At 35.6% G+C, this 27482-nt stretch overlaps 1 protein-coding gene across 1 annotated transcript in view; it reads left to right on the plus strand.

The window, feature by feature from the left end:
- MMP16 (matrix metallopeptidase 16) overlaps positions 1-27482 on the plus strand; it is a 282542-nt gene that overhangs the window by 212381 nt on the left and 42679 nt on the right. Inside the window, exon 7 of the mRNA XM_036101312.2 lies at positions 25169-25307. Coding sequence (XP_035957205.1) covers positions 25169-25307 — 139 coding nt within the window. The remainder of the gene's footprint in view (positions 1-25168; positions 25308-27482) is intronic.

The raw sequence follows: 27482 nt of genomic DNA on the forward strand, positions 1-27482 counted from the left end.
ATAAATGCAAACTGGTGCGGCCACTCTGGAGAACAGTATAGAGGTTCCTCAAAAAGTTAAAAATGGAATTACCCTATGATCCAGCAATTGCATTACTAGGTATTTACCTAAAGAATACAAAAACACTAATTTGAAGGTATACATGCACCCCAATGTTTATAGCAGCATTATCAACAATAGCCAAATTATAGAAACAGCCCAGGTGGCCATCAAATGACAGATGGATAAAGAAAATACGGTATATATGATATATGGACTATTAGCCATAAAAAAGAATGAAATCTTGCCATTTGCAATGATGTGGATGGGGCTAGACAGTATGATGCTAAGCGAAATAAGCCAGTCAGAGAAAGACAAATACCATATGATTTCACTCACATGTGGAATTTAAGAAACAAGACAAATGAACATGGGGGGCAGAAAAGAGAGGACAACCATGAGCCAGACTCTTAACTATAGAGAACAAACTGATGGTTACCAGAGGGGAAGTGGGTGGGGGGATGGGTTAAATAGGTGATGGGGATTGAGGACGGCACTTGTGATGAGCACCAGGTGTTGTACGTAAGTGCTGAATCACTAAATTCTACACCTGAAACTAATATTACACTGTATGTTAACTGGAATATAAATAAAAAAATTAAAACAAAAATCACTACGTTGCACACCTGAAACTGATGTAACATTGTGTGTCAACTATATTCCAGTGGAAAAAAGTAAAAAAAAAATACATCTATATATGCTTGCAATGCATATATGGGAGACTAAACTATGTTTTATCATATACAGTTTGATATAAATTTATAATATGAATAGAAAAATTCCATATAATCATGCAAAAATGTTTTCAGAAAGTATATTAATTGTGAGCTAATTTGAAAAATCCTCTCAATCCAAGCAATATCAATCTTCCTCTTCTACAATTATTAATAATCTAAATCTTTTCAGTATCAAAAATATTTTTTATTCCATGTTTGTCATAATCTATAGCTTTATATTGAGATTTTTACAAAGTGCTCACATTCACAATTTATTGTTCAGAGCACTTTTACCTTAATGCAAGATTAATAAGCAGTTTAGTTCAAGATTTATACTGTACATAAAAAGTAGATTTTCTTTTATATTAGAAGTTTTTAAAATAGCACTTCTCCAGTTTTTATCTTTCATATTTGGCATTTTTGACTGTGCCAGTTTTGACTTCTTATATTTCTGTAAAGCAAAAATGAGACTTTATTTTTTCCATTCCCTTTTTAAACTTTCAGTTAACAGTGTTGTGATTATCATTGTGCTTTGTGGAGTATGTAAAGTTATTTAAACATTCAGCCAGCTCTTCAGAATTTCTTAGAAGCATTTGTTTATCTTTTGCATGTGGAAATATATAAAACGTGTAGAAATACATAAAATAGAGGCCAAAGCTATCATTATTTGCAAATTATGTGACAGTCTACCTGAAAAATTCCTCGAAAGTCAATGGTGGTGATGGTGGGGGGTGAGGGACTAATTAATGATGTTATGAAAGATGTCCCGAACCATAGTAAAACAGTGAAATATAGCTTTAGTTCTAATAAGCTCTTTGACTATATAATTGAAAAATATTTTTCTTGACATAAAAAAGCAACTCACAGGATTAAACTTAACTAGTGGTACTTGTCCTAGTGGCAGCATTCAATAAATATTTATTAAATGAACAACGGTTTGGGGCACCTGGGTGGCTCAGTCAGTTAAGCATCGGACTCTTGATCTCAGCTCAGGTCATGATCTCAGGATTGTGGGATTGAACCCCACGTCAGGCTCCATGCCAGTGGGGAGTCTGCTTGAGCTTCTCATTCTCCCACTCCCTCTGCCCCTCCCCAAAACTCACTCTTTCTCTGTCTCAAATAAAAAATAAATCTTTTTAAAAAGTGAACAATGTTTTTACTTCTCACTCTATCTTCTTTGCATTTAACTTCCATGAGGGAGGTTCTTGACTATTTTGTTCATTCTTCTTTATGTGCTTCTTATGATACTTTAAAGTTTCAGAGCATTATATTATGTTTATTTGTATGACTATTTTAAAGGAGGTAAAATTTGTATCAATAGCAAATGAGTAAGATTGAAAAAAATATTTCAAGTTTAAACTACAGCATTAGTATATCTTACAATAAAAAAGGGAAGTATGCATAGTTTCCAAATTAGCAATCCCCTGCATGGTAATTCATCCTGAAATAATAAAGTGAATGTAAAATGAACAATGATATTCATCATAGCTTTCTTGCCAGTAGGAGAAAAATTTGCACGCAACCCAAATTATCCAGTAATATGGTAGTGGTATAGCAAATAAATAGTATATCAACTCAAAGAAATATAATCATTTAAAAGGTTATGGAGAATGTATGAAACAATAGGACATGATTATTATGTATACACAAGTATAAAATAGTAAAATTTAAAATTTTACATATCATGAATTGCATTATTTGAAAGATGTATTGACAAAACAGGGAAATTCTAGAAAAATGATGCTAGACAAATCTTAGAATGATGAAATTATGAGTAGCTTTTAAAAATCTGTAGTGTAGAGATGCTGTATATACATTTAATAGCTCAAAATATAGTGGCATAAAAGAAGCTTGGTAACTGTGAAGGTTGTAACACATTAAGGGACAGTGAAGCCATATCATTTTCAAAAATACAGGTAGGCAAAAGCTATTAAAGTATTCAATGACTTGGCTAGCAAAGATGTCCAATTAGATGAGGATCTGTGCCCACTTGAGTAGGATTAGCCTCTAGTGAATCAAGCTCACTAAATATTTTGTTTATCTACAGTTTTGCCATTTTGTAGGCACCATGGTGAGAATTTTTTCAGTTTACTATAGAAATACTTTAAAATCATGCAAAGTGAAGTGATATTTGGCAATTAATCCAGAGAGTATTGTTAATTTATACAACATGAGGACTGCCATATAGCAGTGTTTGTCAGTTCAACAAACACTGATAAACTGTAAGCTGTGTAAGGCACTGAGCACGGAGACTGGTACACAACAGATGTTCAAGTAATTTTAGCAACTGCTAATATTGTTGTCATACTTGTTGATGACGTTATTATTACTAGCACTATCAGTGTTGTGAAAAGCGCTGTGGTCAACCTTAAAGAGTTGCAAAAGAGTCTATGACAACAATCCTTGCTCTTAAGAAACTAACTACTGGTACTTTTATTCATTCTTTTTTATTCTTTAAGGAAGTTTTGGCTGGCTTCCAAAGAATAGACATTGGGAATGTTCTTTCCTTCAGGGAGATAACAGTCTAGCAGAGGAGGTTTCAGTAACTAGATCACCGTAATGCATCATGATGGGCTGTAATAGGCTAAGACACAGAGTGCAGTGGGGACACAATGGAAGGCCACATAAACTGGGGAAAGACTTCTCGTAGAGGCCATCTAATCTGCATCTGTAAGAACATGTAAAGGTAGCCAGGCTCGGAGGTAAGAAGGGGTAGGTGCAGTAGGCTAATCAAGTTTGTTCTAAAAACCAAAGCAGGGAAACTGACAAACGAGGCTGGAGAGACACAAGTGGGACTCCTTCATATAGGATCTTACATGCCCTGTTGAGAACTCGAGGCTTTGTTCTGCAGGCTAGGTTAACTGGCCGACAGAGTTGACCCAGGAGTGACTAGGTCGGAAGAGAATGTAGGGAACAGAGCTAATGCGAAACATTGAGCAAATGTTGGCTCTTGGGAGAGGAACTGCTAAGAGCAAGATAGAGCCCCATTCCTAAAATGTGGGATTGAAGACAACTAGCAAAACAGGTATTTGAAGATCAGGACAAAAGAGCAGCTCTAAGAAGGCTGCTCAAGGAATGGGTGGCTGGACAATGAGTCACAGAGGGCCAGGACTGAATTTAAAAATAAATCAATCAAACAAGCAAGCAAGCAAGCAGGCTTGCCTTTAAATGTTACAGGGAGCTGAAATTATGAAGGGACTCAGAGAGGGCCAAAGAAAAAGATGTCCTATCGGGAATTGGACGAGAAGTACCAGGTCTTTGAAGAATATTGAGAATATTGAGACTTCTGTAAAAAATAAGTAACAGTGTTTCCCTTTCTCTGTAAAAAGATTATTTACTGAAACTTCACTCAAGGAGAGGTGCATCAGATTCTTAATCTGTCAGGACAGGAAGCATTTTTCTGGAGAATTAAATATGGTTATTGTGAAACCACTGCTTTCTAGCATCTCACCTGGAACAGTTGCTGAGTCTCTGCATTCGTTGGGCTGCGCTACTTTACTTGTGAAGTGCAGTTGTTTGTGGCAGTTACTGGTGAACACATTAAGCAAACAAAGACTGTTTATATCCTTGAGCTGAAGCTCGAAGGAGCTGATGTAAGAGCTGGCCACTTGGGTGCCGCTGATACCAAACCTCCGCATCCATAATCCTGGAGTCCCTTGGAATAGAGAATATTTCCCAAGTTGTCCACTGCATTTGCAGTTACTATCAGAAATAGAAATGCTGAAGCTTCTGGTTGGTTCCTAAAACTTTGTCACGTAATGCTATAATTGTGTTAGAATATCTTTATCATGTATAACAACCCTGTTTCTCTGTTGCTCACATAAACAAAAGATCAGATAGAGGATTAAAAATAAATTTTGTGATGAGACTTCTGAACACTGTTGAAAAAAATCATAGGATTTACTAAATATACATGTAAGGACAATTCCTCTATTTCCCTCTCGGGTATTTTTGGGAGATTTTTCTTTTCCTTGCATAAATATATGATATGGGAAATAGTTTATGTAGGAAAATACAGGAAGTAGTTATTGATACATAGTCATATTTAATTAATTTATGTAGTTGAAAATCTGTATTGAGTCTCTGTTGTATTTAAGAAAATATATTGGGGCACCTGGGTGGCTCGGTCTTTGGGCGTCTGCCTTTGGCTCAGGTCATGGTCCCAGAGTCCTGGGATCAGGCCCCGCATCGGGCTCCCTGCTCCGCGGGAAGCCTGCTTCTCCTTCTCCCACTCCCCCTGCTTGTGTTCCCTCTCTCGCTGTGTCTCTCTCTGTCAAATAAATAAATAAAGTCTTTGAAAAAAAAAATATACTAGGTTATAGTAAAAATGGAAAAGCCCAGGCTTTGGATCTTGTATGACCAGGATTCCACAACTAAGCCTGAGTTTTCTTCTCTAAGATCAGAATCTCTGTGCCTGCCCCAGTGCTACTTGCTTAAAGAGCTTACTACTCATTGTGGGAAACAGACATTAATCACTGACTCGGAAGAGAAGTAAAATTGTACCTGTAGTAACTTCAAAGAAAAGAAAGTATATGGTGCAATAAACACATATAAATATTTGTTTTGTTTTAGTTTTTAAAACCTGATTAAAATCAGGGAAGGCTTTTCTGAGGAAGAGATACTTGAACTAACAATGAGCTATCCCCTATTTCATGTAAGAAAAACTATATATTCTGTTGAAAAGAAATTTAGACTAAAAGTCAGGAGGCATGGGTTCTGGTGTCAGGATATTGTTACCATGATGAGCATTTCCTTTTTGGACTCTATATTTCAGAGATACCAGGTAAGGCAGTAATAGCTAGATAATCCTTCTCACAATGAGATAAAATATATGAAATGTGTTTGAATGTTTAAAAGAGCTGCACTAATGTGAGACATTATCATTGGCACAGATTTTAGAATGTTTTTTTAATGCATAACACCAATATCTCACTTTTACAGTTTTAAATTTCATGAAGTCAGTATATGTTATATTGGAAGCTACAGGGGTCTTAAAAACTAGGTTTCTAAAGAGTGTGGTTACCAAAGTAACAGTTATCAGAAGCGTTATGAAACCTGAAAAGTATGACAAATTAAAATCAAGATTGGGAAGTAAAGTTTTAACTAAATACCACCCATCTTCCTCATCCTCTTTGGCTTTCATTTAAAGAATTCTGTTTTCCCATAGTGGATAAATTGATTATTATAGTCTTCTCAGAATATGTATATAGAGTGGCTCTTGTGAAATTACTTCATTCAATTATTTTGTGAAAATAATTCATTTTGAACATATCCCTTATTACAGTATTTCTAAGAAAAAATTGATATTATAATAACGGTAATTTATTTTGCTGTAATTATGGTGATTAAGGTAAACAATTCATCATAAAGAACCCATATATTTGTTATTCATGGAATGAGTGCAAAATAATGGTCATATAATTCTATAAACATCTAAAATTTTTCTCAAGTTTACCTGTAATTTTCTTTACAAATTTATAGACTTGTTCACTTATTTTGGTTTTATTTTTTATATAGGTAAATTGATTTTCGTAATATTGTACTTGGATTTACTTTCACATCAAACTTAGAGCTGGGTCATGTTGATACTGGGCACTAAAGTTGTTTCCTACTTTGGTTTCCTTTTCTTAAAAGTCAATGAGTAAGAATTTCCAACTAAGTATTTTTAAATTTGTAAATCTACCCTTGACCCTTGAATTAAATACTTGCTGTGTGATAAAGAGTTGGCCTAGGCCAAAAGGAGGTCTGGCCTTTTGCAATGGGCTTTGTGGAAGTATTCCGTCATACCTGATAGCATTGTCTTTGTTTAGGGTGGGGGCTGGCTACACAAGAAAAAAAAAAAAATCATGTGATATAGGGTGGGCGGGGGCTTCGGGTTATGTGGTATCCATTGACCTAGACACTGAATCCAACCATGTGGACAGCCAGTCCATCAGACATGCCTGCAAAATAAAGCACTGATAAAAACTCAAGACACTGAAGCTCAGGGGCGCTTCTCTGTTTGGCAGTAGCCCATGGATATTGTCACACACTGATACCAGGATGGTAATGCACCCCTAGGACAATGGAAGCTTCTCAGATGCTACTCTACAAATCTCTTCGTTTGGTTGATTTTTGATCTGCATTCTCTCCCTGTAAGAACTAAAACTTTAAAGTATAATAGTTTCCAGTGATTTTTTTTTTTTTTTTTTTTGAGTCTTCAAATCTTAGAATATTTTTGGGAACCCCTGAACTTGTGGTTGGTGTGAGAAGTGAGGGTGGTCCTGTGTGGAGTTTTCCCTCTATCTAACTTTATAGTTGGACCCTACCTTGTTGCAGTTGGGGTCAGAAGTCTTGGGCAGTCTTGGCAATCTGGAGGACTATGCTCTTAACTTCAGTTTGGTTAATTCTAGGAATTTGACAATATCTAAATCCCCCAAATTTCTTAAACTCAGTGACAGCTCCACATTCTTCAGTTTAAATCCATGTTTTGAAAAATTAAATAGCTTATAATGTATCATCTTTTCTACTAGAATGCCTCCTTGAATCTGAACATAGCTTTGTAATTCTTCAGCAAACTTATTTATAGATTTCCATATGATTGATTTTCATTTTCAGATTGGAAGGATGGGGCGTTCTCATGTCCCAAGCCCCAGTCTTTTTCTATTCCCATAGTTTGAATAGAATGTTTGAGTAGCATGAATTATACATAGAAACAATCCTTGGCAACTTAGGATAACACTTAGTCCAGCAGTAAATTCTATACCTAAGGCCTCAGATGAAAGACCAAGAACTTAAGTTCCTTGTTTTTTAAACTAGTTCTATTTATCTTGTTTATTTTTAAAAACACCAAAAGACAAAAAACAAAAGCAGTGATCCTCTGAATAAATAAGAAAGCAGGAAATAAAATTCTCAATTTTGATCAAAATGTCATTGGCATTTGAATTTGAAATAAAGACACTTGAAGTACTGATTTCATTTTAATACGGTGCGGCCAAATAGGACATTTTTAGTTTTTTTTTTTTTATTAATAATTCAGTGTATTAAACATTTCTTCCTAATATCCCTATGGAATCTAGGGAAACAACCCATAATCAAACTCAGTATTTGTTCATTGAAACTTATAAATTGTCCCAATAAACCAGAGTTAAAAGTCTCTAAAAAGTCTCATGTCAGTTCACATCTGGCTCTCTGCCAAATAAATTTGTTCCAAACTCAAGGAGCAACTTTCTTCTTTCAAGCTGTTTGAATTTTACAATTGTGAATAAGAGATTATAGACATAAACAATGAATATTGTACAATAATGTAAATAAATGGTATTTTGACTATTTTTCTTTTCCTTTAATGATATTTCAGGAATAACATTATCTGTTTGGAAATTTCATGAGGTACAAATAGTAAGAAGTTATGTGCAGTAAGAAGTTTAACAAGTTACATTTGGCTTTTTTATATCACTTTCTTATTTACTGCTCTGTTCCCAATGCCTAGCAAAGCACCTAGCTTTGGGAGGTGAAAAATAGGTCATTATTAAATGAATGAATTCTAGATAATCACTTGAAAAGTCTTTTGAATGTTCAGCTAATAACTTGACCATGTTATTCAAGAAGATACTTTCAGGGACACCCTTACATTTTCATAGAATCATTTGATAATTAAGAATAGATTCATGTTTAAGGGCTATACTCAATTTTGAAGTGAATTTCATGAGAGCAGAAAATCATCATACAAATAATACTCACTAATTCATCAAGAGGGGTTTTTGTTGTTGCTCATCTTTTAAAATATTTATAAATAGGGTCGTCACTCCTATGAATTTTCATTAAGCTTTAGCAGAGTTGGAACTTGTCGACAATCCCCATTTTCCCTACAACTTTATGTCTAAACTGAAAGAGAAACTCAGAAATTCCATTCTGTAAGGTGTTTATGGTATATATCTCTATGATCCTAGGTCATAGAGATAAGTGAATTACCCTGATGTACAGAAGACCAAAGCCAGAACCCAAGGCTCTTAGTCTGTACTCCTTTTACTGTGCTATTTGGTTTTGTTTCCAGTGGCAAAAGAAAAAAAAAAAAATCCTTTGGACATTTCAGTCTATCTGTAATTGTAATAATTACAATAAACTTGCAAAAACTTTAAGGCAATTTTCAAGGCAAAATTAATAGTTTTTTTTAAAATGCCTTTCAGCAAATTGTTGCCTTCTTTTCCGCTATACCACTAACCATTGCCAGTAGTAAAATATTAATGTACTGTAAAATTTGTGAAGCTCTGCCTTTTATTTTTGTACCTAATCAACTCTCTCTATAATTTTATAACCAGGTGGCCCACCCTGAATTACCATTGCAAGCTATATGCATTAATAATATGGAAACTACAGGAATGAAATAAGCCTTTGAAAGTGGTTAGGAAGGCCAGAGAAAGAAAACTGAAATCCTTTTGACAAGCAGTTTCTGAAGCTGCTGACATTCCTTTAAAGGCTTTTTCATGTTGGCACACAGAGAGGCTTTGCATAGCACACCAAGTAAAACCTATTAACTGCCGCTCCAGTACAAGGGACTAACAGTTTTCCATGAGACCTGGAAAGAAAATGGACAAACTTTCCTATTGCTGACCTTTTAGTTTGAAATTATGTTTTTGAAGTGTTGGATGAGGGAAAGAAAGACAACTTCTTTTGGGATGTGTTGCTGGTCAATATCTACCTCTTTCATTTCCTTGAGAGCTGTGTATTGCAATGACATACATATTTTATAAATTATAGAAATAAAGAGACATTTTGAACCCTGGATCCGTGCTACATAAACTAAAGAATAGTCAGAACATAGCAAGAGGGAAAAATGTACTATTTCTTTTGGTTACCTCATGTTTTACAATTTTGGTCAATAAAAACTTTTGAAAATGAAGCAATAACCCCTCTTACTTGGCATTGAAAACAATTTAATGTAAATTTAAAAATTAGTTAACATCATTATCTAATACTCTTTTTTACTCTTCTAATTGCTATCAAGAATTTCAGATAATTATAATTTTTTTACAAATTAGTCTACAAATTAATAATGGCACAAAAATAATCTTAAGTTATTTTGGTAGTAATAATATTTGTCAATAGAATCCTGTGGTTATCTTGCATGTATTTGTTATTTGCAAGGATTCTGTTGGTTATATAGGGGAAACCAACATAGAATAGTTATTTTAGAGTTAAAGCATGTTTGGGGAAAAGAAATGAATATAATTATCCTACATTAAAAATATACCATCATGCTGCCCCAAAAACCCACAGTATGTAGTTATGTTGTATGTGAAATAAAGAGTTCTTTCTGTTATTTCCAGTAACATACTCCACTCTGGTCTAGGCCCAAGACAGACCTGCCTTATACTAAATAAATGTTATGGTACTTCATATTAAAGTGAGAATTCAGTGTGGGTTTTGGGCAGAGACTGATAGAGCATGTACAGATTATTTTCTTAAAGGTCTTTTTTTTTTTTTTAAAGATTTTATTTATTTATTTGAGAGAGAGAATGAGATAGAGAGAGAGCATGAGAGGGGGGGAGGTCAGAGGGAGAAGCAGACTCCCCGCCGAGCAGGGAGCCCGATGCGGGACTCGATCCCGGGACTCCGGGGTCATGACCTGAGCCGAAGGCAGTCGCTTAACCAACTGAGCCACTCAGGCGCCCTTAAAGGTCTTTAATTATGCATTTCAGACATGAAACATATCACTGAAATTGCTAGTATATATATGAAAATAAAAGGAAAAAACTCTGTTAAATGTTGTATTTTGTGTTTAGCTATAACCCAGACATTCCTGAAACCTATCCAGGTAAGACCTAAAATGATGTCTCTTCTGCTTTAAAAAATGCCATTTTGGAGTTATTTTAAAATATCAACAATTATTTGTATTATTTTTTAACTTTTTAAAAACTTTTACATTAAATTTCATTTGTAAAATATGCAAAGAACAACCAAAATCTGGATATAGAAGAAAATTAAGGTAGTGTAAATCAGAATTGCCTTGTACTTTGAGATGCTAAAAATGTCTAGGATGGAGGCCAACTGTTATTCAGTGGTGAAAGTCACTGTGTTTCAATGTATAGTCCTTGGGTTTATGGGTAGGCTGCCTCAGTGGTTCAGGCTCTAAAGAATTCAGTTAACAGGGGCGCCTGGGTGGCTCAGTCGTTAAGCGTCTGACTTTGGCTCAGGTCATGATCCCAGGGTCCTGGAATGGAGCCCCGCATCGGGCTCCCTGCTCAGCAGGAAACCTGCTTCTCTCTCTCCCTCTCCCACTCCCCCTGCTTGTGTTCCCTCTCTCCCTGTGTCTCTCTCTGTCAAATAAATAAATAAAATCTTAAAAAAAAAAAAAAGAAAAAGGAATTCAGTTAACAAATTAAAGTCACAAAAGACTGGCTGATGGATGAGCTAAAATGACAACTTATCAGTTTACAGTAATAATTATAATTATCACAAAGAAAAATATGCATTATTTATGCTCAAGAAATTTTTGCATTATAAGCCATAGAATAATCAGAAGGCTGTTTCTGAAGCAGTTGGAAATCTTGTGTCTTTGGAGCCATCATTTTTTGATAGCCTGATACTCCCAGATTTACTGCTAGCACATAGTTGAAATTGTACATGGTTACATCTGTTAAGTTTTCCAGATACACACTCCTTAGTATTAAGTACCCCTCACCAAAATTTGCCTATTTGTACCCTCTTTTCTAGACAATGTACAGTCAAAATCACCCATTTTTAAAACTTCCACTTATAATGTTAACTAACTTGAATTTAAATAAAATCTTGCAAGAAAAAAAATTAAAGAAAACAAAACTTCCACTTACAGAGGATTTCTTTAGAATAGTGATGACCTGAGACTTACATACCCTTGTCATTCTTCAATAGATTTGCATCCCCAGTTTCCCCAAGAGATACCCTCCATCTCTTGAGTGTGTTATTGCTCCAGATGGCCAATCTCATCGATTACAAGCTAACTCCTTATTTAACTTTCATAAAGGTAAATTAGGTTTATAATATATAACTCTGAAGTTACTACATTTCAAATATAAAGTTTGGAGAAGATTAATAATAAAGATCAAATGGGAGAGAAGAGTAAATGTATTTTTTATTTGAAAAAAAAATGCCTTTATATTTTACAAAAGCACATTTCCACCATGAATAACTTTAATCCCCATCTCCTGTCCAATGCATTCATTGATTTATTTTTGTGATAAATATTTATAAGGCTCCTGCCTTTGCCCAGCAGCCTTCTAGGATCTGGGATATTGCAGTGAACATCACAAAATCCTTCTCCTACAACAAGCTTTATTTTAGTGGAGGAGGGACAGTCAAAATCAAATAAATATACGCAAATATGGAAGGACTCAATAAATGCAGTGGTGAAAATGAAATAGAGCAATATGAAAGAAGTTAGGGATTGAAACAGGGGTGAAGGGGCTACTGTAGTTTGGGTGGTCAAGAAGGATCTTCTGAAGGGGTGACGTTTTAGTGCAGGTTTAAACAGCAAAATTAACCAGCAATGCAAAGATATGAGGAAATAGCATTCCAGTTAGACCCACAGCTAAATAACGTTAAGTTTTTGTTCCCGAAAGTTGTGGTTATGGGGCCTCCACCTATGATCCCACAATTAGCATTTCAATGGACTGTCCCAGCAGAGCTGTAGAAACATTCCAAGTTCCTGATCAATAGTTATAGTGTTTCTGCTAAAGACTGGCTCTAGAAACACTGGTGCCTTAGGATTATCTCAGTCAACATTTTCACATAGTCTTGGACCACTACTGCATTTATTTTATTGGCAATACAGGAGCCTTAAAACAAATCAGGATGTGGAAGAAAATCATTAACATTCATCAGGCACTCAAGCAGCACTCTTTAATAAAACTTGCTGCAGTGATGAAAATGTTTTATGTGTATATGCTGTCCAGAATGGTAGCCACTAGTTACATGTGGCTATTAGATACTTCAAATGTAACTAGTGCAACTGAGGAACTGCTTTTTAAATTATATTTAATTTAATTTAAATGTAAATAGTACCATGTGGCTAGTGGCTACCATATTGACAAAACAGGTCTAGAGAATTAATTTTAAATACTTGATCAGTGTTTTGGACCATACAAGTTAATTAATTCTTTAAAATTCTGAAGCCACACCTTTGGAGTATTATAAGAGATAAAATGAAACATATCTTAATCTATACTTTATTGATTAAAAGCATATCTTAAACACAGTATACTTGTAATGAATTAGTCATGTTGCTGCCACCACACCTTCTCATTTGTTTTTCCTTTGGCACAGGCTGAAATCTAGTTTTCTCTCCTTGACTTTAGAGGTAATGGTGCAATACTCTACATAGGGGAGAAACTGAACCAGAACAATGTACAAAAAGCTATTAAATTGAAAAACACATTAGTTTCTGTTCCCTTGATATGTTTTGTGTTCACAGTCATAATTTCCACCATTTCTGACTAGTAAGAAAAAGCAGTGATAGAATCTGATTGAGGAAGAAAAATCTGAAAGGATCTTCTGGGGAAAAAGTAGGTATTACTGGTGTACCAAAAAAAAAAAAAAAAGAGAGAGAGAGAATGAATGAATGATAGCATAAAAATATTGCAAAGCAATAGATAATCTATATTATTTGTTGGTCATTAACAGTAGAAAATATCTCATTTTTATCATAGCAATGAATATTTTATTTATGCATGATTGCTTGTTACTAATCTCAAAAAAAAAAACAAACACCTGCAGAAATCAGCTATGAAAGTAATAATGTTCACTGAGCCCCAAAATGAAATTACTATAGGTGGAAATGCATTTAAGAAGGTTAATAGGAAAGAGGAAGAAAGACTTTCCCATTTCCAAGATTTTCCAGAAACAATATAGATTGTTTGTTATTCTAGCTTGGCAGATTGAACTCAATATATATAATATTTGAGAATGGCTTTTGGTAGTCACATTAATTTTGTATAAACTGGATCATATGAGACCTATTCAAACCACCAAAGCTATTAATAATTACAATATTACTGAAGGCCATCTTTTTTTTTTTTTCTAGTCTTCAACTTTGGCTTTGGAATTGAATGAAGCAATGCATATTTTGTAAAGTTCTATAAGAATATATCGTAGGACACATTTTTGGTTATAATCAGTAATATACAGGTAATTTTTTAAATTGTCAAATAATTGATAATTTCTGTTAAAGAGTTTGAGCACTAAAAGATAGGTGAGCTGGACCATATATCACCAACTCACTTTATGCAGGAGATAACTCACTAACTCAGTTTTCCTTTCAGAAAATAATGGTGTAAATGTTACCTGATACAAAAAAATCTGAGCCACAGATATCTAACATTTAGAAACATTGTATCAATAGCAATGGTTTTTATATTTTTATTTAATTTTGCATAGAGTATTTATACATTTGAAGTAAAAGGATTCATTTTTTAACATTCATTTAAATATTAACCCTTTTAGTTCAATTAAAATAGTACTTTCTTCATACAATAATCAATAACCAAATTTTCAGGAATAGATATGTGGCATAAAGTGAGATTCATCTATATTCATTATGCTGTAAAATGAATTACAATTGCAAATTCTTTTTTAACCACACAATAAAATTCAAGAAAAGTTGAAAAGCTCTGAAACCTTGCAAAAAAGATAAATATGAATTTATTTTGGTCTTCATATATAAGCAGAAGACAGAAAAAATTAAATTGCTCAACTAAATAATCAGGTTTCCTCTCTTCATTTCCATGTGAATTTGAATCCTCATGAAGAGTTGCAAGCAGGGTTACATAGTCTCAATTATACTGGAACTTTCATCTATCTCCTCCAACAGACAAGTTTGAAATGGGCATAGCAAAAATGAGCATTTGAAATACATGCTACATTGAGCAGAGGAATTTTTCCACATACTTAAATATTTTACATAAACTCATCTTTTTTAACACTTCTATCTTTTATTACTCTTTAACACTTAATTTGCTTATTACTTATTATCTGCAATATTGTTTTGTTCACTTGATACCCTCACTCAGGAATCTGTTTCATTATTTAGCGTTTACCACTTTACCTAACTCAAATTCCTTCTTTTCTCTAGGCACTGCCAACGTGCTTCCCTCCAAAAATCCCTAGGCTTTCTTTTCTGATCCTCCCCAGGTATAGCATAATCTCTGTCAGAGCCCTCTAATTCTCATTTCTTTAAAAAAAAAAAAAAAATTAAGATTTTATTTATTTATTTGAGAGAGAGAAAGAGAGCACAGAAGGAGAGTGGGAGGGAGAAGCTGACTCCCTGCTGAGCAGAGAGCCCAATGTGATGCTGGGCTCAATCCCAGGACCCTGGGATCATGACCTGACCCAAAAGCAGACGCATAACTGACTGAGGCACCCAGCCGCCCCATAATTCTCATTTCTTTTTACTTCATTTCCTCCTAATTTTAGTCCTTCATTTCTATACCTGTTTTCTTATATATTCTATTTCATTGGCTTGGCATTGGATGCCCCATCAAGCTGCTATCTTTTCATTTCATATTGCATTCTGTGAAGTTGATTCTAGAATTGCCTCTCTTTCCTTAGTTACTACTCCACCCCTCCTAGAGCACCCATCTCCATCATCTGCCACTTAAACTTCTGGTTTTCAAACCTCATTTCCTCTTCTCCCAAAAAGATATGTCCTCTCCTGCCCATCATCACCCTCAGCCTGATGGAACATAGATTATTCTGTACTCTCCTTTGGTATGATGTGTGCTAACTTCCTTTTCTATAATACCCCGAAAGTTTTCCTATGAAAGCCTAGTCAACACATTCTTCTTCACCTTCAGAAGCTTCTGAAATTCCTCTCAAATTGTGAATCTTCCAGCCAAGTGAAAGACACATTCTATCTCTTTAATGCAAAAATATTACCATGTTAAACTTCTGTAATTTGTCAAAACATCAAATTCTATATACTATATTTCATCTTCTGTTATTAGATTCCTTATTGCTTAGAATACTTTTCATAAATTATTTGGCCATCAATAGTTGTTCAGGGCTCCATTATTTGACTGAATGATTAGGAAAGTTATTTACTTATTGTTATTTTGGAGAAGTTTCTCCTTCCCCCCCCCAACGGTAAGCAAACAGTGCTTGTTCGTATTTGTTGCACTTGCTAGAAATGAACCAGTAGCACAAGTGCTTTCCATTTGTTAATGGTGATAATCTGACTTCCTTCAGGACTGCCTGAGAACTCAGTCATCACTAGTACATCGAGTTGTCTGTTGACGATTTTCTTTGAGTTTAAGGAAGGGCAGTTAAATAAACCACAGCAAAACATTGGCAACAGAAGGAATGTTTTCAAGAGCATATTAGCATAAAGCAATTAGGCAATGGTAATGAGGATTAGTCTCTCCTGTTATGGCATCAACTGCTCCTGAACCCTGAAACAAAGTCACTTAGGAATCTTTCAGGGTTTTTTTGCTCTGTAATTTCTTGGGAATTCTCTGCCCAATCTACTCTTATCTCTTAGGAGCAAACCTCTAATTCAACACAGGCCTTTAACACCTAATTTGTTGACAACTCACTTTGTGTCCCTTGGAAAGGAAAAAAAAAATTTCCCCCTGGCACATCTCCCTCCTGGGCCTCTGCCTGCCTTCTTCCGCGCCCTCCGCGCTCACGGCCCAAGCCTCTGCACTTGCTCACAGCTTTAAAGTGGAGTCTATTGATGACTCTTTACTTCTGTTCAGTGTGTTATTCTTATTTCTGGTTGTCTGCACTATCCACTTCTTTGAGTTCAGTGAGTTTCCTATTGTGATTGAAGAAGAAGCCAAAAAAATAATAATCCATAGCACTAGCTCAATCTTTGGCTCTTCCTATGTGATATCATGAAACATCTCTTTTCTACCCTCCATGGCATGAACATGTGCAGCACCCTGACCACCACTCACCACTCCACAAGATGCAATGGGAATAAATGGAAAGGTTACCTAAAGGGCAAGAAGAGTCCTTGGAGAATAGTCTTTGTTTTAAGTAAATATCCCTAGAGGTAGTGAAGCCTGAATTGAGTCTTTAAAAAAAAGGGGGGGGGAGTGGAGAGAGAGAGAGAAAGCAAAGAATGATAATGATACTCATGGGAAAGAGGGTAACACATAGAAACAGGCTGGCAAATGGATCATTTCCATACAGTGGTCTAAGTACACTGGTAGATGTGCGGTGCTTACAGGGGCAGTAAAGAGGGCCTGAGAAAGCCTTTCTGTGCAGATGCTTAAGTTAAATATTGACCCAGCCCAATCTCCCTGCATCCGGGCCAAGGAAAAGATTTGCTGACATGTCCTCTCTCTTTCACTGTCTGATTTTCTCTTTGAACACTTTTCAACACCTAGTGCTGGCCATTGTGGCAGGGCTGAGGAGGAGTACAGTGTTTGAATAAGATAGATGAGGTGCATATTCTGATGAGAGACAGGGGAGCAAATAAACAAGATGATTTCATAGAACAATAGGTATTATGAAGAAAATAAAACATGATGAGTTGATAGAAAAAGATTGAGGAAAGACAACTTTAGATTGGGTGGTTAAAAACTAAATTGAATACACTGCCCTATGTATCTTGAGTAAAAATTGATATAAACTTTATTCAGCAGGAATGTAGTTTTTATTGTAAATGAAGCATCTTTCTTCAGGTCAAAAATAAAGTGATGGTAATTCTTGATAGGTGTGCTAATGACACAGCTGTTTTCCTGCTCATTATATCCACTACATGGTAGTTCCCATTTTATAGAGGCAGCAATAACAGCATTTCACACAGTCTTTTGAAATTAGTTGTTTGCCTGCTCCCCTCTAGACTGAATGTACACTCTTAAAGAGTTCATATTTTTGGAATCCAGAACTGCTAGTGCAGTGGGAGGAATGAAACCTTTCGTATTTTTCAACACTTAATTATATGATATGTGAATTGAAATTTAGATCTCTCTGCCAATATTCATGATCCTCAGATCCCAAAGGAAGGGGGAAAAAAAGCAAAATGTCATAGTACTGTGTGGTGCGATTATATCTGGAATTTGAGGCTCCTTACCTTAAGTGCAGTGCGCTGATGAAGCATTTTTCAGTACACTGTTCTTTTCTGCATCATAACCATCACAAAGTGGTTTCTGAACAAGAGTGGATGCAAGAAGAAACAAGAAAAAAGGTAAGGACCTAAAAAGAAAACAGGGTCGGCATACACACATTGATTTTTCTCTTTCTCCTCAGATCTTTCTGTTCTGGGACCTAAGCAACATTTCTTTATCATTCATTATTCACATATATAAATGGATTAAAAACCATAAATATTTATGTTATTATGTGTTATATTATGCATGAATAATTACGAATTTTTAAGTTTCAAAAATTAGTATTAAGTCAGGACTTAATAAATGCTAATTAACAAGAAAGTGATCCACATCTGACATATCACTTAACCTTTTGGTGTCCAGATTTTTCAATCTAAATTAATCTAAAAACAAAGGATTTTTTTAACATTTGGAGACTGTAAAAGTTATTGTGTATATTTAGCATAAGTAGTAAACAAAATATTCTGCAAATGCTGTATCTCCCTTCCTTTGAAACACAAATATATTTTATTTATTAAAATAATTTACATTTCATTCTTCCTTGAAAATAGTCAGACATTAAGGAATATTCCAGAATTGTGAGTTTTGAAATGATTTAGAAGAGTCACCTGTTAATATGTTACTTCCTTCCCCTATTATCGTGAATCTGTGTTTTGAACATTTTTCAAAAATGTAGACACTATCCAAAGTGATTTGACCCATAGAGGTGGAAGAATTTTTCTTTTTTCCTTGTAGGTTCTTTGGCTGGTCTAATAATTAAACTGACATAAGACAGATTAACAGGAGAAAAGTAAATTTAGTTCCATATGTATGGAGCCCAATAAAAATAGAAGACCCAAAGGCAAGCCAGGCAGTTGAGGCTTATATGACAAATCATGAGCTAAGGAATGGGATAGGAACCTGGGGCTTCAAAGGGGAAGAGGGTAATTCACAGGACATAAGAAAAGCAGATGTTTGGTAATTAGATGTTTGCCCTGCCATACATACAGGTTGTTCCGATAAAGAGTTATCTCTGGTAATAGCTCTATTTCTTCACCAGGGCTCCTATCTAGGTAGTTCAGGGAGAAGTAAAATTTTTTCTTGAACCTGCTGGGTCTTGATTGCCTTCAGCTCAAAATATCCACATGCCAAAGTGGCACATTTTGGGATGGCATATTCTGCTCCCCTTCAGATCTATTGAGATGTACTGCAGGATTATTTCTCCCAGAATTACATCTGGTTAATCTTTGAAAATTGTGATGAGCCCTGAAAATTGTGCCTGAAAAATCATTGCAGAAATTAGACTGTCTTAGTGAGAATGTGTATTTTAGTGGTTGCTTTGAACAGGTTTTCTCCTAAAGTTTATATACCAAAAGCCAGTTTGTGTCAGCTCTTGTGATAAGATAATGAAAGCTTCCCAGAATGGCATTGTCTCAGATACATCTATTAAGCATCCCTTGGATTTTTTTTTTCCTCCAAGTTATAATTTTACTTTTTCTTTCCCAGTGTTGAAAAAGAAATATAGCTAATTAAATGTAAATGGCCTTGTTCTCTTTCTTTAAATACTACAATATAATTCTTGGTACAGGCAGTACATTTGAATACAATAGTGTGAAATCAAATTAGTGCATTTATAATATATTTGTATGGTTTTATAAGGTGTGATTTTTTATTTTCAGTTCACATATGCTACTTTTGAATGGAGCATGAATTACACTTAATTAAATGGCACGGACATAGTTTTGTTTCTTTTTTAAAGCATAAAGATGTTGGTTGTAGCATTACTTACAGTAACAAATTTAAATGGTTAAAATGGGGGTGCCTGGGTGGCTTAGTCAGTTTCTGCTCTTGGTTTCTGCTCAGGTCATGATTGCAGGGGTCTTGGGATCCAGCCCAAGCCTAGCTCTGTGCTCAGTGGGGAGTCTGCTTGAAGATTCTCTCTGCCCCTACCCCATCTCTCAAATCAATACATAAATCTTTAAAAAAATAAAATAAAAATAAATGGCTCAAATGGAGGCTTAATAATCTTACATCTGCTAGCCAGAATACTATTTAACCATTGCAAATACTTAGTGATAATATAATAATATTTTATCATAAAGGAATTGCCTATGTATTTTCAGGTTTTTTAAACTTGAGTATATATTTTAAACATTTTATTATAAAAAATTTCAAAAATACAGAAAAGTTGGAAGAATGAATACATGCACCCTTAATATCTAGATTTAACAATTTTAACTGCTTGCCTGTATTTTCTCTGTGTGCGTGTGAGAGAGAGAAAGAGAGAAAGCAATGCAACATGTATGCCCAAGTTTTTGGTGAAACATTTGAAAGAAAGTTGTTGATAGCAGGAAACTGCATCTCTAAATACAGGATCTACAGACTAGGTAGAGCGTCATGAGCACAAAAGGGACCTGGAATGGATGTGCAGGGGCTGGAGACAAGGGCCGAGTTCAAATTCCATTTTAGATGCAGTAGGAGGCAAATCGGTAGCTTTGAGTTGGCACTGCAGTCTGTGAAATACAGTGGCGGCTCGGAGTAGGATGGTGACAGTGATGATGGCAAGGAATCAAGAGTTTTGAGATGCTATTTCCGAGGTGGGGAAGACTGGAGGAAGCCCACAGTCGCATGGAAGGCGAGGGCTGAGAGAGCAACTGATGCCTTCTGGAAATGTTCAGCTTGGACACGTGAGGCATTCACAGATTTACATCAAGTTTTTGGTTAAATAACAAATATGTATATTAGAAGAGAAGTAAAAGTAGATCAGGTCTACTAATTGGCTTCTAAAAAGAAGTCTGAAAATAGCACCCTCTCCTGAGAGTAGATCCATAACCGATCTTCGTATTCAGACAGCAGGAGGATACTTGTTCTCTAGAGTTGTCAGCAAACAATATGCCTGTATTAAGACAGAATTTTAAAGGGAATTTAAAAAAGCAAACCAATTTCTCTTGTGTGTTATTGTCTCATGGTGTACATCCTGCAGTACGCTGTATTTGTTATCTTTGTGAACAAAGTGGTCTGCCTGGAACTCTTGCTACGTGGAAAGAGAAACCTGTGTAAACTTGTATCTAAAGTGAAATATTGGGGTTTAAGTAGGAATTCCTCTTTGATAGTTTTTAAGCACTATTTTTTTCATGAGTTGATTTTGCAAATGTGCTAGTTTTGACTATTTTTAGGGTATGCTTCCACCCCTCCCACCCCCTTTTATAAGGGCTGTAGCCAAAAAAGGCCAGTAGCAAGATAGAAACAACAGATTTAGAGCTCAGATTCTTCTTTCTTTCCCTTTACACCGAATGCCAAACAAAATCTACATTGTTTGGAAGAGTGAAACAATTTTTTTTTTCCTGCATGGTTCAAAGACCTTTATATATCATATCTTTCTAAATAATGGAATATATACTAAACATCTGCCTGTTCAAGTGGAACTTGTGTATTCTTGTGAAATCTGCATAGCTTTTGACTTCTAAAAGGATAACTTACCTTTACTTTGTCCTTTCCTCCTTAAATGTGTTTCCTTTCAAGAAATATTTAGTAAGCTTCTACCATGTGCAAGACATTTTTCTGGAAATGGGGAACCACAAATGAACAAAGACAGATATCTTTGCCATTGTGGAGCTTATATTCTAGTGGAGAGAGAATGAACAATAAATAAAACGTGTACTGTGTTAAACAGTAATCAACATGGTGAAGGGAAATAAAGCAAGGGAGGGTGAGATTGAAAGCACATGTGGGTGGGTGGAGTGAGGGAATTCAATTTTAGATAGTGTGGTCAGAGGAGGTTTCACTTAGAAGGAAAATTTGCATAGAGACTTAAAGAGCATTTTAAATATCCTCTCTCTATGAATCGTTCACAAGCTCAATTTCTGAAATGGCAATCTAGAGTGACTGTGATATGTTTACAGCCTCTGTGACAGAGTGCTTGCTAAATTATTTGTACCATTGCTTTCTACCACTCTGAGAAGGTGTGGATAAGTTGAATAGAAGCACAACCTGAATATTGACGATTTATATCACTCTCCGCCAAGGCTGCTGTAAATGAGAAATCATTCTGAATTCACCTATGATTCCATATTACTTTCTGAATTTTTGCAAACTGACTATGCTTATCTTGAGGCAAAATTTCCATTTCTTCCCATATTAGTGGCAAGTTGAGGTTGTGTTCCTATCTTCACACAGCAGCATATGTCTGTCCCAAAGAAGCCACTGGCCTTGTCTCAGTATTAGGGAGATAGGACAATGTGAAGTGCTTCTCTGAGAAAAATTGGAATATAGTTCAGGCTTTTTTTTTTTACCTGATTTTTTTCTGATCTTTCAGCTCAGAGAGCTTTCAGTTTCATTGTTCCATTAATAATGATGGTCAGTTATTTCTTTGTCCAAGTCCATTTTTTGTAATTTTTGGATATCTATTACAATAACTTAAGAATATTTTATGTGGAGGGGCACCTGGGTGGCACATTGGTTTAAGCATCTGACTCTTGGTTTCGGCTCAGGTCCTGATCTCAGGGTCTTGAGATGAAGCCCTGCATTGGGCTCTGCACTCAGCATGAAGTCTGCTTGAGTTTCTGTCTCCCTCTCCCTCTGCCCCTCCCACTCATGCTCTCTCTCTCTCTAAAATAAATAAATCTTAAAAAAAAAAAACAAAAAACAGTATTTTAGGTAGAGATTGGCATAGTTTTAATACCCAGTTAAAAGCTCTCATAGTTCGACAAAAAGATGCTGGCTTTCTTTTAAATTATCAGAATAGGGGCACCTAGGTGGTGCAGTTGATTAAGCCTCTGACTCTCGGTTTTGGCCCAGGTCGTGATCTTGCGGTCCTGGGATGGAGTCCTGTGTCAGGCTCCACACTCAATGCAGAGTCTGCTTGGGTTTCTCTCTCCCTCTTCCTCCACCCCTCCCTGCCATGTTCTCTCTCTCTCTCTCTCTCTCTCTCTCAAATAAATAAAGTCTATAAAAAAATAAAAATAAATTATCAGATCAGAATATCATCTGCTCACATACTATTAGCAGTAAGCCCTGGATCTTCATGCCCATGTTAATTTTCCTGGATCAATTTTTTTCATAGAATAACTTTGTATTTTAAAATCAGTTTAATGTGTCTGCTATATGTGAATCAAGATATGTATTAATTCCAGGTTAGCTGGCACCATAAAAATTATCAAGAAAAGGTTAATAACATAAGAAGATATTGGTAGGAAAGAGATGCATGGCTAGAGCCATAATATGGCTTAAATCTGAAGAGGGAACAAAGAACAGCAGCTAGAACTGTAAACAGGATTGTGAAGGAAAATAAAATAACTAGTTTCAATATAATTTTAATGATAATAACAGCCAACTGTGTGCCAGGTCCTCAGAAAGTCCTTAAAACAGTAATTAGGGGTGCCTGGGTGGCTCAGTCCGTTAAGTGTCCTATTCTTGATCTTAGCTCAGGTCTTCATCTCAGGGTTTTGAGTTCAAGCCCTGCACTGGGCTCCACTGGCATGGAGCCTACATAAAAATAAAATAAGACAGTATTTATACTATGAGTCAGTTATTAGTTTGTAATAACTCAATGACTAGTATCTTGACCAGGATAACTGTTATTAAGGGACAGAGCAAGAATAGGATACAAACTTAGAGCTGTTAATTAAGCTACTTCCTTCTTTTTATAAAAAAGTTCGTAGAGAAGACAGCTCGGGATAACTAGAATGAAGTATAACTATCCAAAGATTCCTAAGAAAATTTTTATATTCGGATTGGTTTAGACAGGAAAAGGTTCATTTTTATCATTTCACCTGAAATCCAAGAGTCCCCAGTTGATTGTGTGTGTGTGAATGACTATATGAATAACTCACAAATCCTAGAAAATCTAGTCAGGCTAAACTATTGTAAGCCAAAAGATTGGGAAAGCCCTATAATAAATCACTCATTAATGTCTAAGTAGGGGAAATTGGAAGTATTTTCGTGAAACATACTTATCTAAGTAGTACAAATATATGATCTCCAAGTGAAATGTTGTTTGTAAATACAAAATTTTGAAATGAAGTAAAATGGTATATTTTAAAATATACCGAGTTTTTCTAATACTGAAGCACTTTGGATAGTCTTTATTCTGAAATTTTCCACAGAAAATAACTGAATGTCATCAGGAATAACATTTTTTTGGAAGTTATTTTTTTTTGCCATTAGTAAGAATTTATGGTGAAACGTATTGTATGCAAGCTAGTGATTAATTCAACAACATTTATAAATACTTGCTATGGGGGCGCCTGGGTGGCTCAGTCGTTAAGCGCCTGCCTTCGGCTCAGGTCATGATCCCAGGGTCCCGGGATCGAGCCCCGCATCGGGCCCCCTGCTTGGCAGGAAGCCTGCTTCTCCCTCTCCCACTCCCCCTGCTTGTGTTCCCTCTCTCGCTGTGTCTCTCTCTGTCAAATAAATAAATAAAATCTTTAAAAAAAAAAAAAAATACTTGCTATGGGGCAAGTCATGTATTTTCACTAGATATAAGAGTAGACACTTTTTACATAAAATGACTGATGCTATGATTGAGTAAAGTCAGGATATTGTGAGAGCATATAGGAGAGGCAGTTGACCCAGATTGGAATCACTGTGATGATTTTTTTCAAGATAACTTTGTTCAGGGGCGCCTGGGTGGCTCAGTCGTTAAGCGTCTGCCTTCGGCTCAAGTCATGATCTCAGGGTCCTGGGATCGAGCCCCGCATCGGGCTCTCTGCTCGGCGGGAAGCCTGCTTCTCCCTTTCCCACTCCCCCTGCTTGTGTTCCCTCTCTTGCTGTCTCTCTCTCTGTCAAATAAATAAATAACACCTTTAAAAAAAAAAAAAAAAGATAACTTTGTTCATTTAGGGTGACCATATAATTTATCATCCAGACCAAAATATATTTGAGGGTGAAAGAGGACACTACTTACAGTTACAGGGGTGATGGGTATAATGTGGGCATAGCAGGAGGGATGGCCTCTTTATTCCATCCATTACATTTTAGGTGTGGAGATCTTGTATATGTCTGTAAATGTATACAAGTCCAATGCTGCTCTCTTATTCAGGAAAGTGACTTAATCCACAAATCTGGCAGTGATTTGTCTGTGCTACTTCTGTTTTTTTCCATCTAAAAGCCCTGGAGATAATGTAAAATGCTAAGGTTAAATATTTTTGTATTATCTTTTAATCACATTGTATGGATTAAAGATTGGGCGGTTAGCTACAAAAACAATTGTGATCACTGTAAGCAAGTTGATTAGCTGTTTCTTTGATGGTTTTGGTGTGAGACAGTGAAAATGATACTAGTTTAGTTTTAGAAGGGTTACACCATTGCACAGGGAAATGCCATGGAGGCCTGCATGTTTGTTGAGAGATGCTTTTGCTTGGTTTGCAGGACCAGTGGTTTTGGCGAGTGAGAAACAACAGGGTGATGGATGGATACCCCATGCAAATTACTTACTTCTGGCGGGGCTTGCCTCCTAGTATCGATGCAGTTTATGAAAACAGTGATGGGAATTTTGTCTTCTTTAAAGGTAAGGAATTTTTCGCATGTCTTGCTCTGTTGTATCTTGGTCATTTTGTCCAGGGCTCTGTAGCACACATAGAGATGAATAAGTAAAACCTGTTGAGTGAAGTTAGGTAGCTAATTCATCTTATGAAAGGAACTGCATATGTTGACTAGAAATATAAATGAAAAGGAAAAAAAAGAAATATAAATGAAATAAAGTCAATGATAATGTTTAGCTCTCTAATTTATGTTTTCTTATATGGCATTCTCATATATAAGTCAAATTTAGAAGGCATTGTGTGATTTCTTAGAATTTTTTAGATTTGGCTTAAAATATGAAAAGAAATGAATGAATGAATTGATAATAAAAAGCCATTTTTCCACTAACTAAAGGTTTTTGAGGTTTTTTTTTTTTTTAGAGTATTTGGAGTTACTTTCTGTTTTTATAAAATGAAATCTATTTTACTTCTTATTTTCATATATGGTATAATCTCTTAAGCTTTACTTGATTTATTATGTTTGTTAGTTTCCAGTAAACTAAGAAATTGCTCATAAAGGCAAGGAAAACTCATAAGTAGGAAAAAAATTCACCCAATTAATTTCACCCAATAAAATTTATTGGTTGTTATTTATCTAAGTGACAAATTTTAATTGCACAAATACTAACTGCCTGGCATGCAAAAGTAAGATTACCTGGTAAAATGAACTTATTTGGGGCATCTGGGTGGCTCAGTTAGTTAAGTGGCTGACTTCAGCTAAGGTCATGATCTCAGTCCTGAGATTGAGCCTTGTATTGGGCTCTATGCTCAGCAGGGAGTCTGCTTCTCCCTCTCCCTTTCCTTCTACCCCTCCCCCTTCTTGTGCTTTCTCTCTCTCTCTAATAAATAAATAAAATATATTTTTTTTAAAAAGTGAACTTAGTCAAGTGCCTGGTATTCTATCCTCAAAACTTGCTTCAAAACAGTAAGTCATAAATCTGTGGGGGGAAACGCAGGGAAAAGAAAGAGATTGAGTTGGAGGATTGACAGAATTGTGAGGAAAAGATATAGGATAGAACTACCCTACAACTCAGCAATTGGTATTTACCCAAAGGTATTTACCCAAGGATACAGAAATACTGATTCGAGGGGGCACATGCACCCTGATGTTTATAGCAGCATTATCAACAATAGCCAAGTTATGGAAACAGCCCAAATGTCCATCGACTAATGGAGGGATAAAGGAGATGTTGGGGGGGCAGGTGTAGCAAAATATTACTCTACCATCAAAAAGAATGAAATCTTGCCATTTGCAATGATGTGGATGGAGCTAGAGTGTATTATGCTAAGTGAAATAAGTCAGTCAGATAAAAACAAATTTAAGACACAAAACAGATGAACATAAGGGAAGCAAAAAAAAAGGAGAGGAAATACTGTTGTATTTCCCGCATCTTAAACCAGGGATTGACACTTAACTATAGAGAATAAACTGAGGGTTGATGGAGGGAGGGAGGTGGGGAAGGGGCCAAATGGGTGATGGCATTAAGGAGGGCACTTGTGATGAACACTGGGTGTTACATGTAAGTGATGAATCACTAAATTCTACTCCTGAAACCAGTATTATACTGTATATTAACTAACTAGGATTTAAATAAAAACTTGAAACAACAAACAAAAAAAGATATTTGAGCTGAAACTGAGAACTGAAGTGCAGAACATATCAATTGATTGACTGATTGATTGATTGATTGACTGTATTAGCCAAGAACTTAAAGAGCTGAAAAGAAGTTTAAACAGGCATGGAGGTAGAAGGAAAGAAAAGGGGATCTTAACACCTCAAAAAAAGCAATTATTCCCAGGTTCAAACTAGATGAATTTATAGTAATGATGAGGATAATGAAAACAATAGAGTATGAGAAACACTTGCAATATTTTAAGTGAGATACAAACTATCCATATAAAATGAAAGTGTATACCTGGGATTTATTTTATCTTTACAGACTGTTCCTGGAGGAAAGAGGGGGGTGTAGTACATTAGTTTTAAGCACATAAGGATTCTGTAATCATACTGCCAGTTTTGAACACTTAATAGCTGAATGAACTGGGCAAATCACTTAATTCTCTTTGTCTCAGTTTCTCCATCTGGGAATGGGGTTAGTATTACTCCCCATCTCAGGATTAGCTTGAGGACTAAATTAATTACTACATGTGAGGTGCTTGGC

Source organism: Halichoerus grypus, chromosome 5 (assembly GCF_964656455.1).
Source record: "Halichoerus grypus chromosome 5, mHalGry1.hap1.1, whole genome shotgun sequence".
In the NCBI taxonomy this organism is placed as follows: domain Eukaryota; kingdom Metazoa; phylum Chordata; class Mammalia; order Carnivora; family Phocidae; genus Halichoerus; species Halichoerus grypus.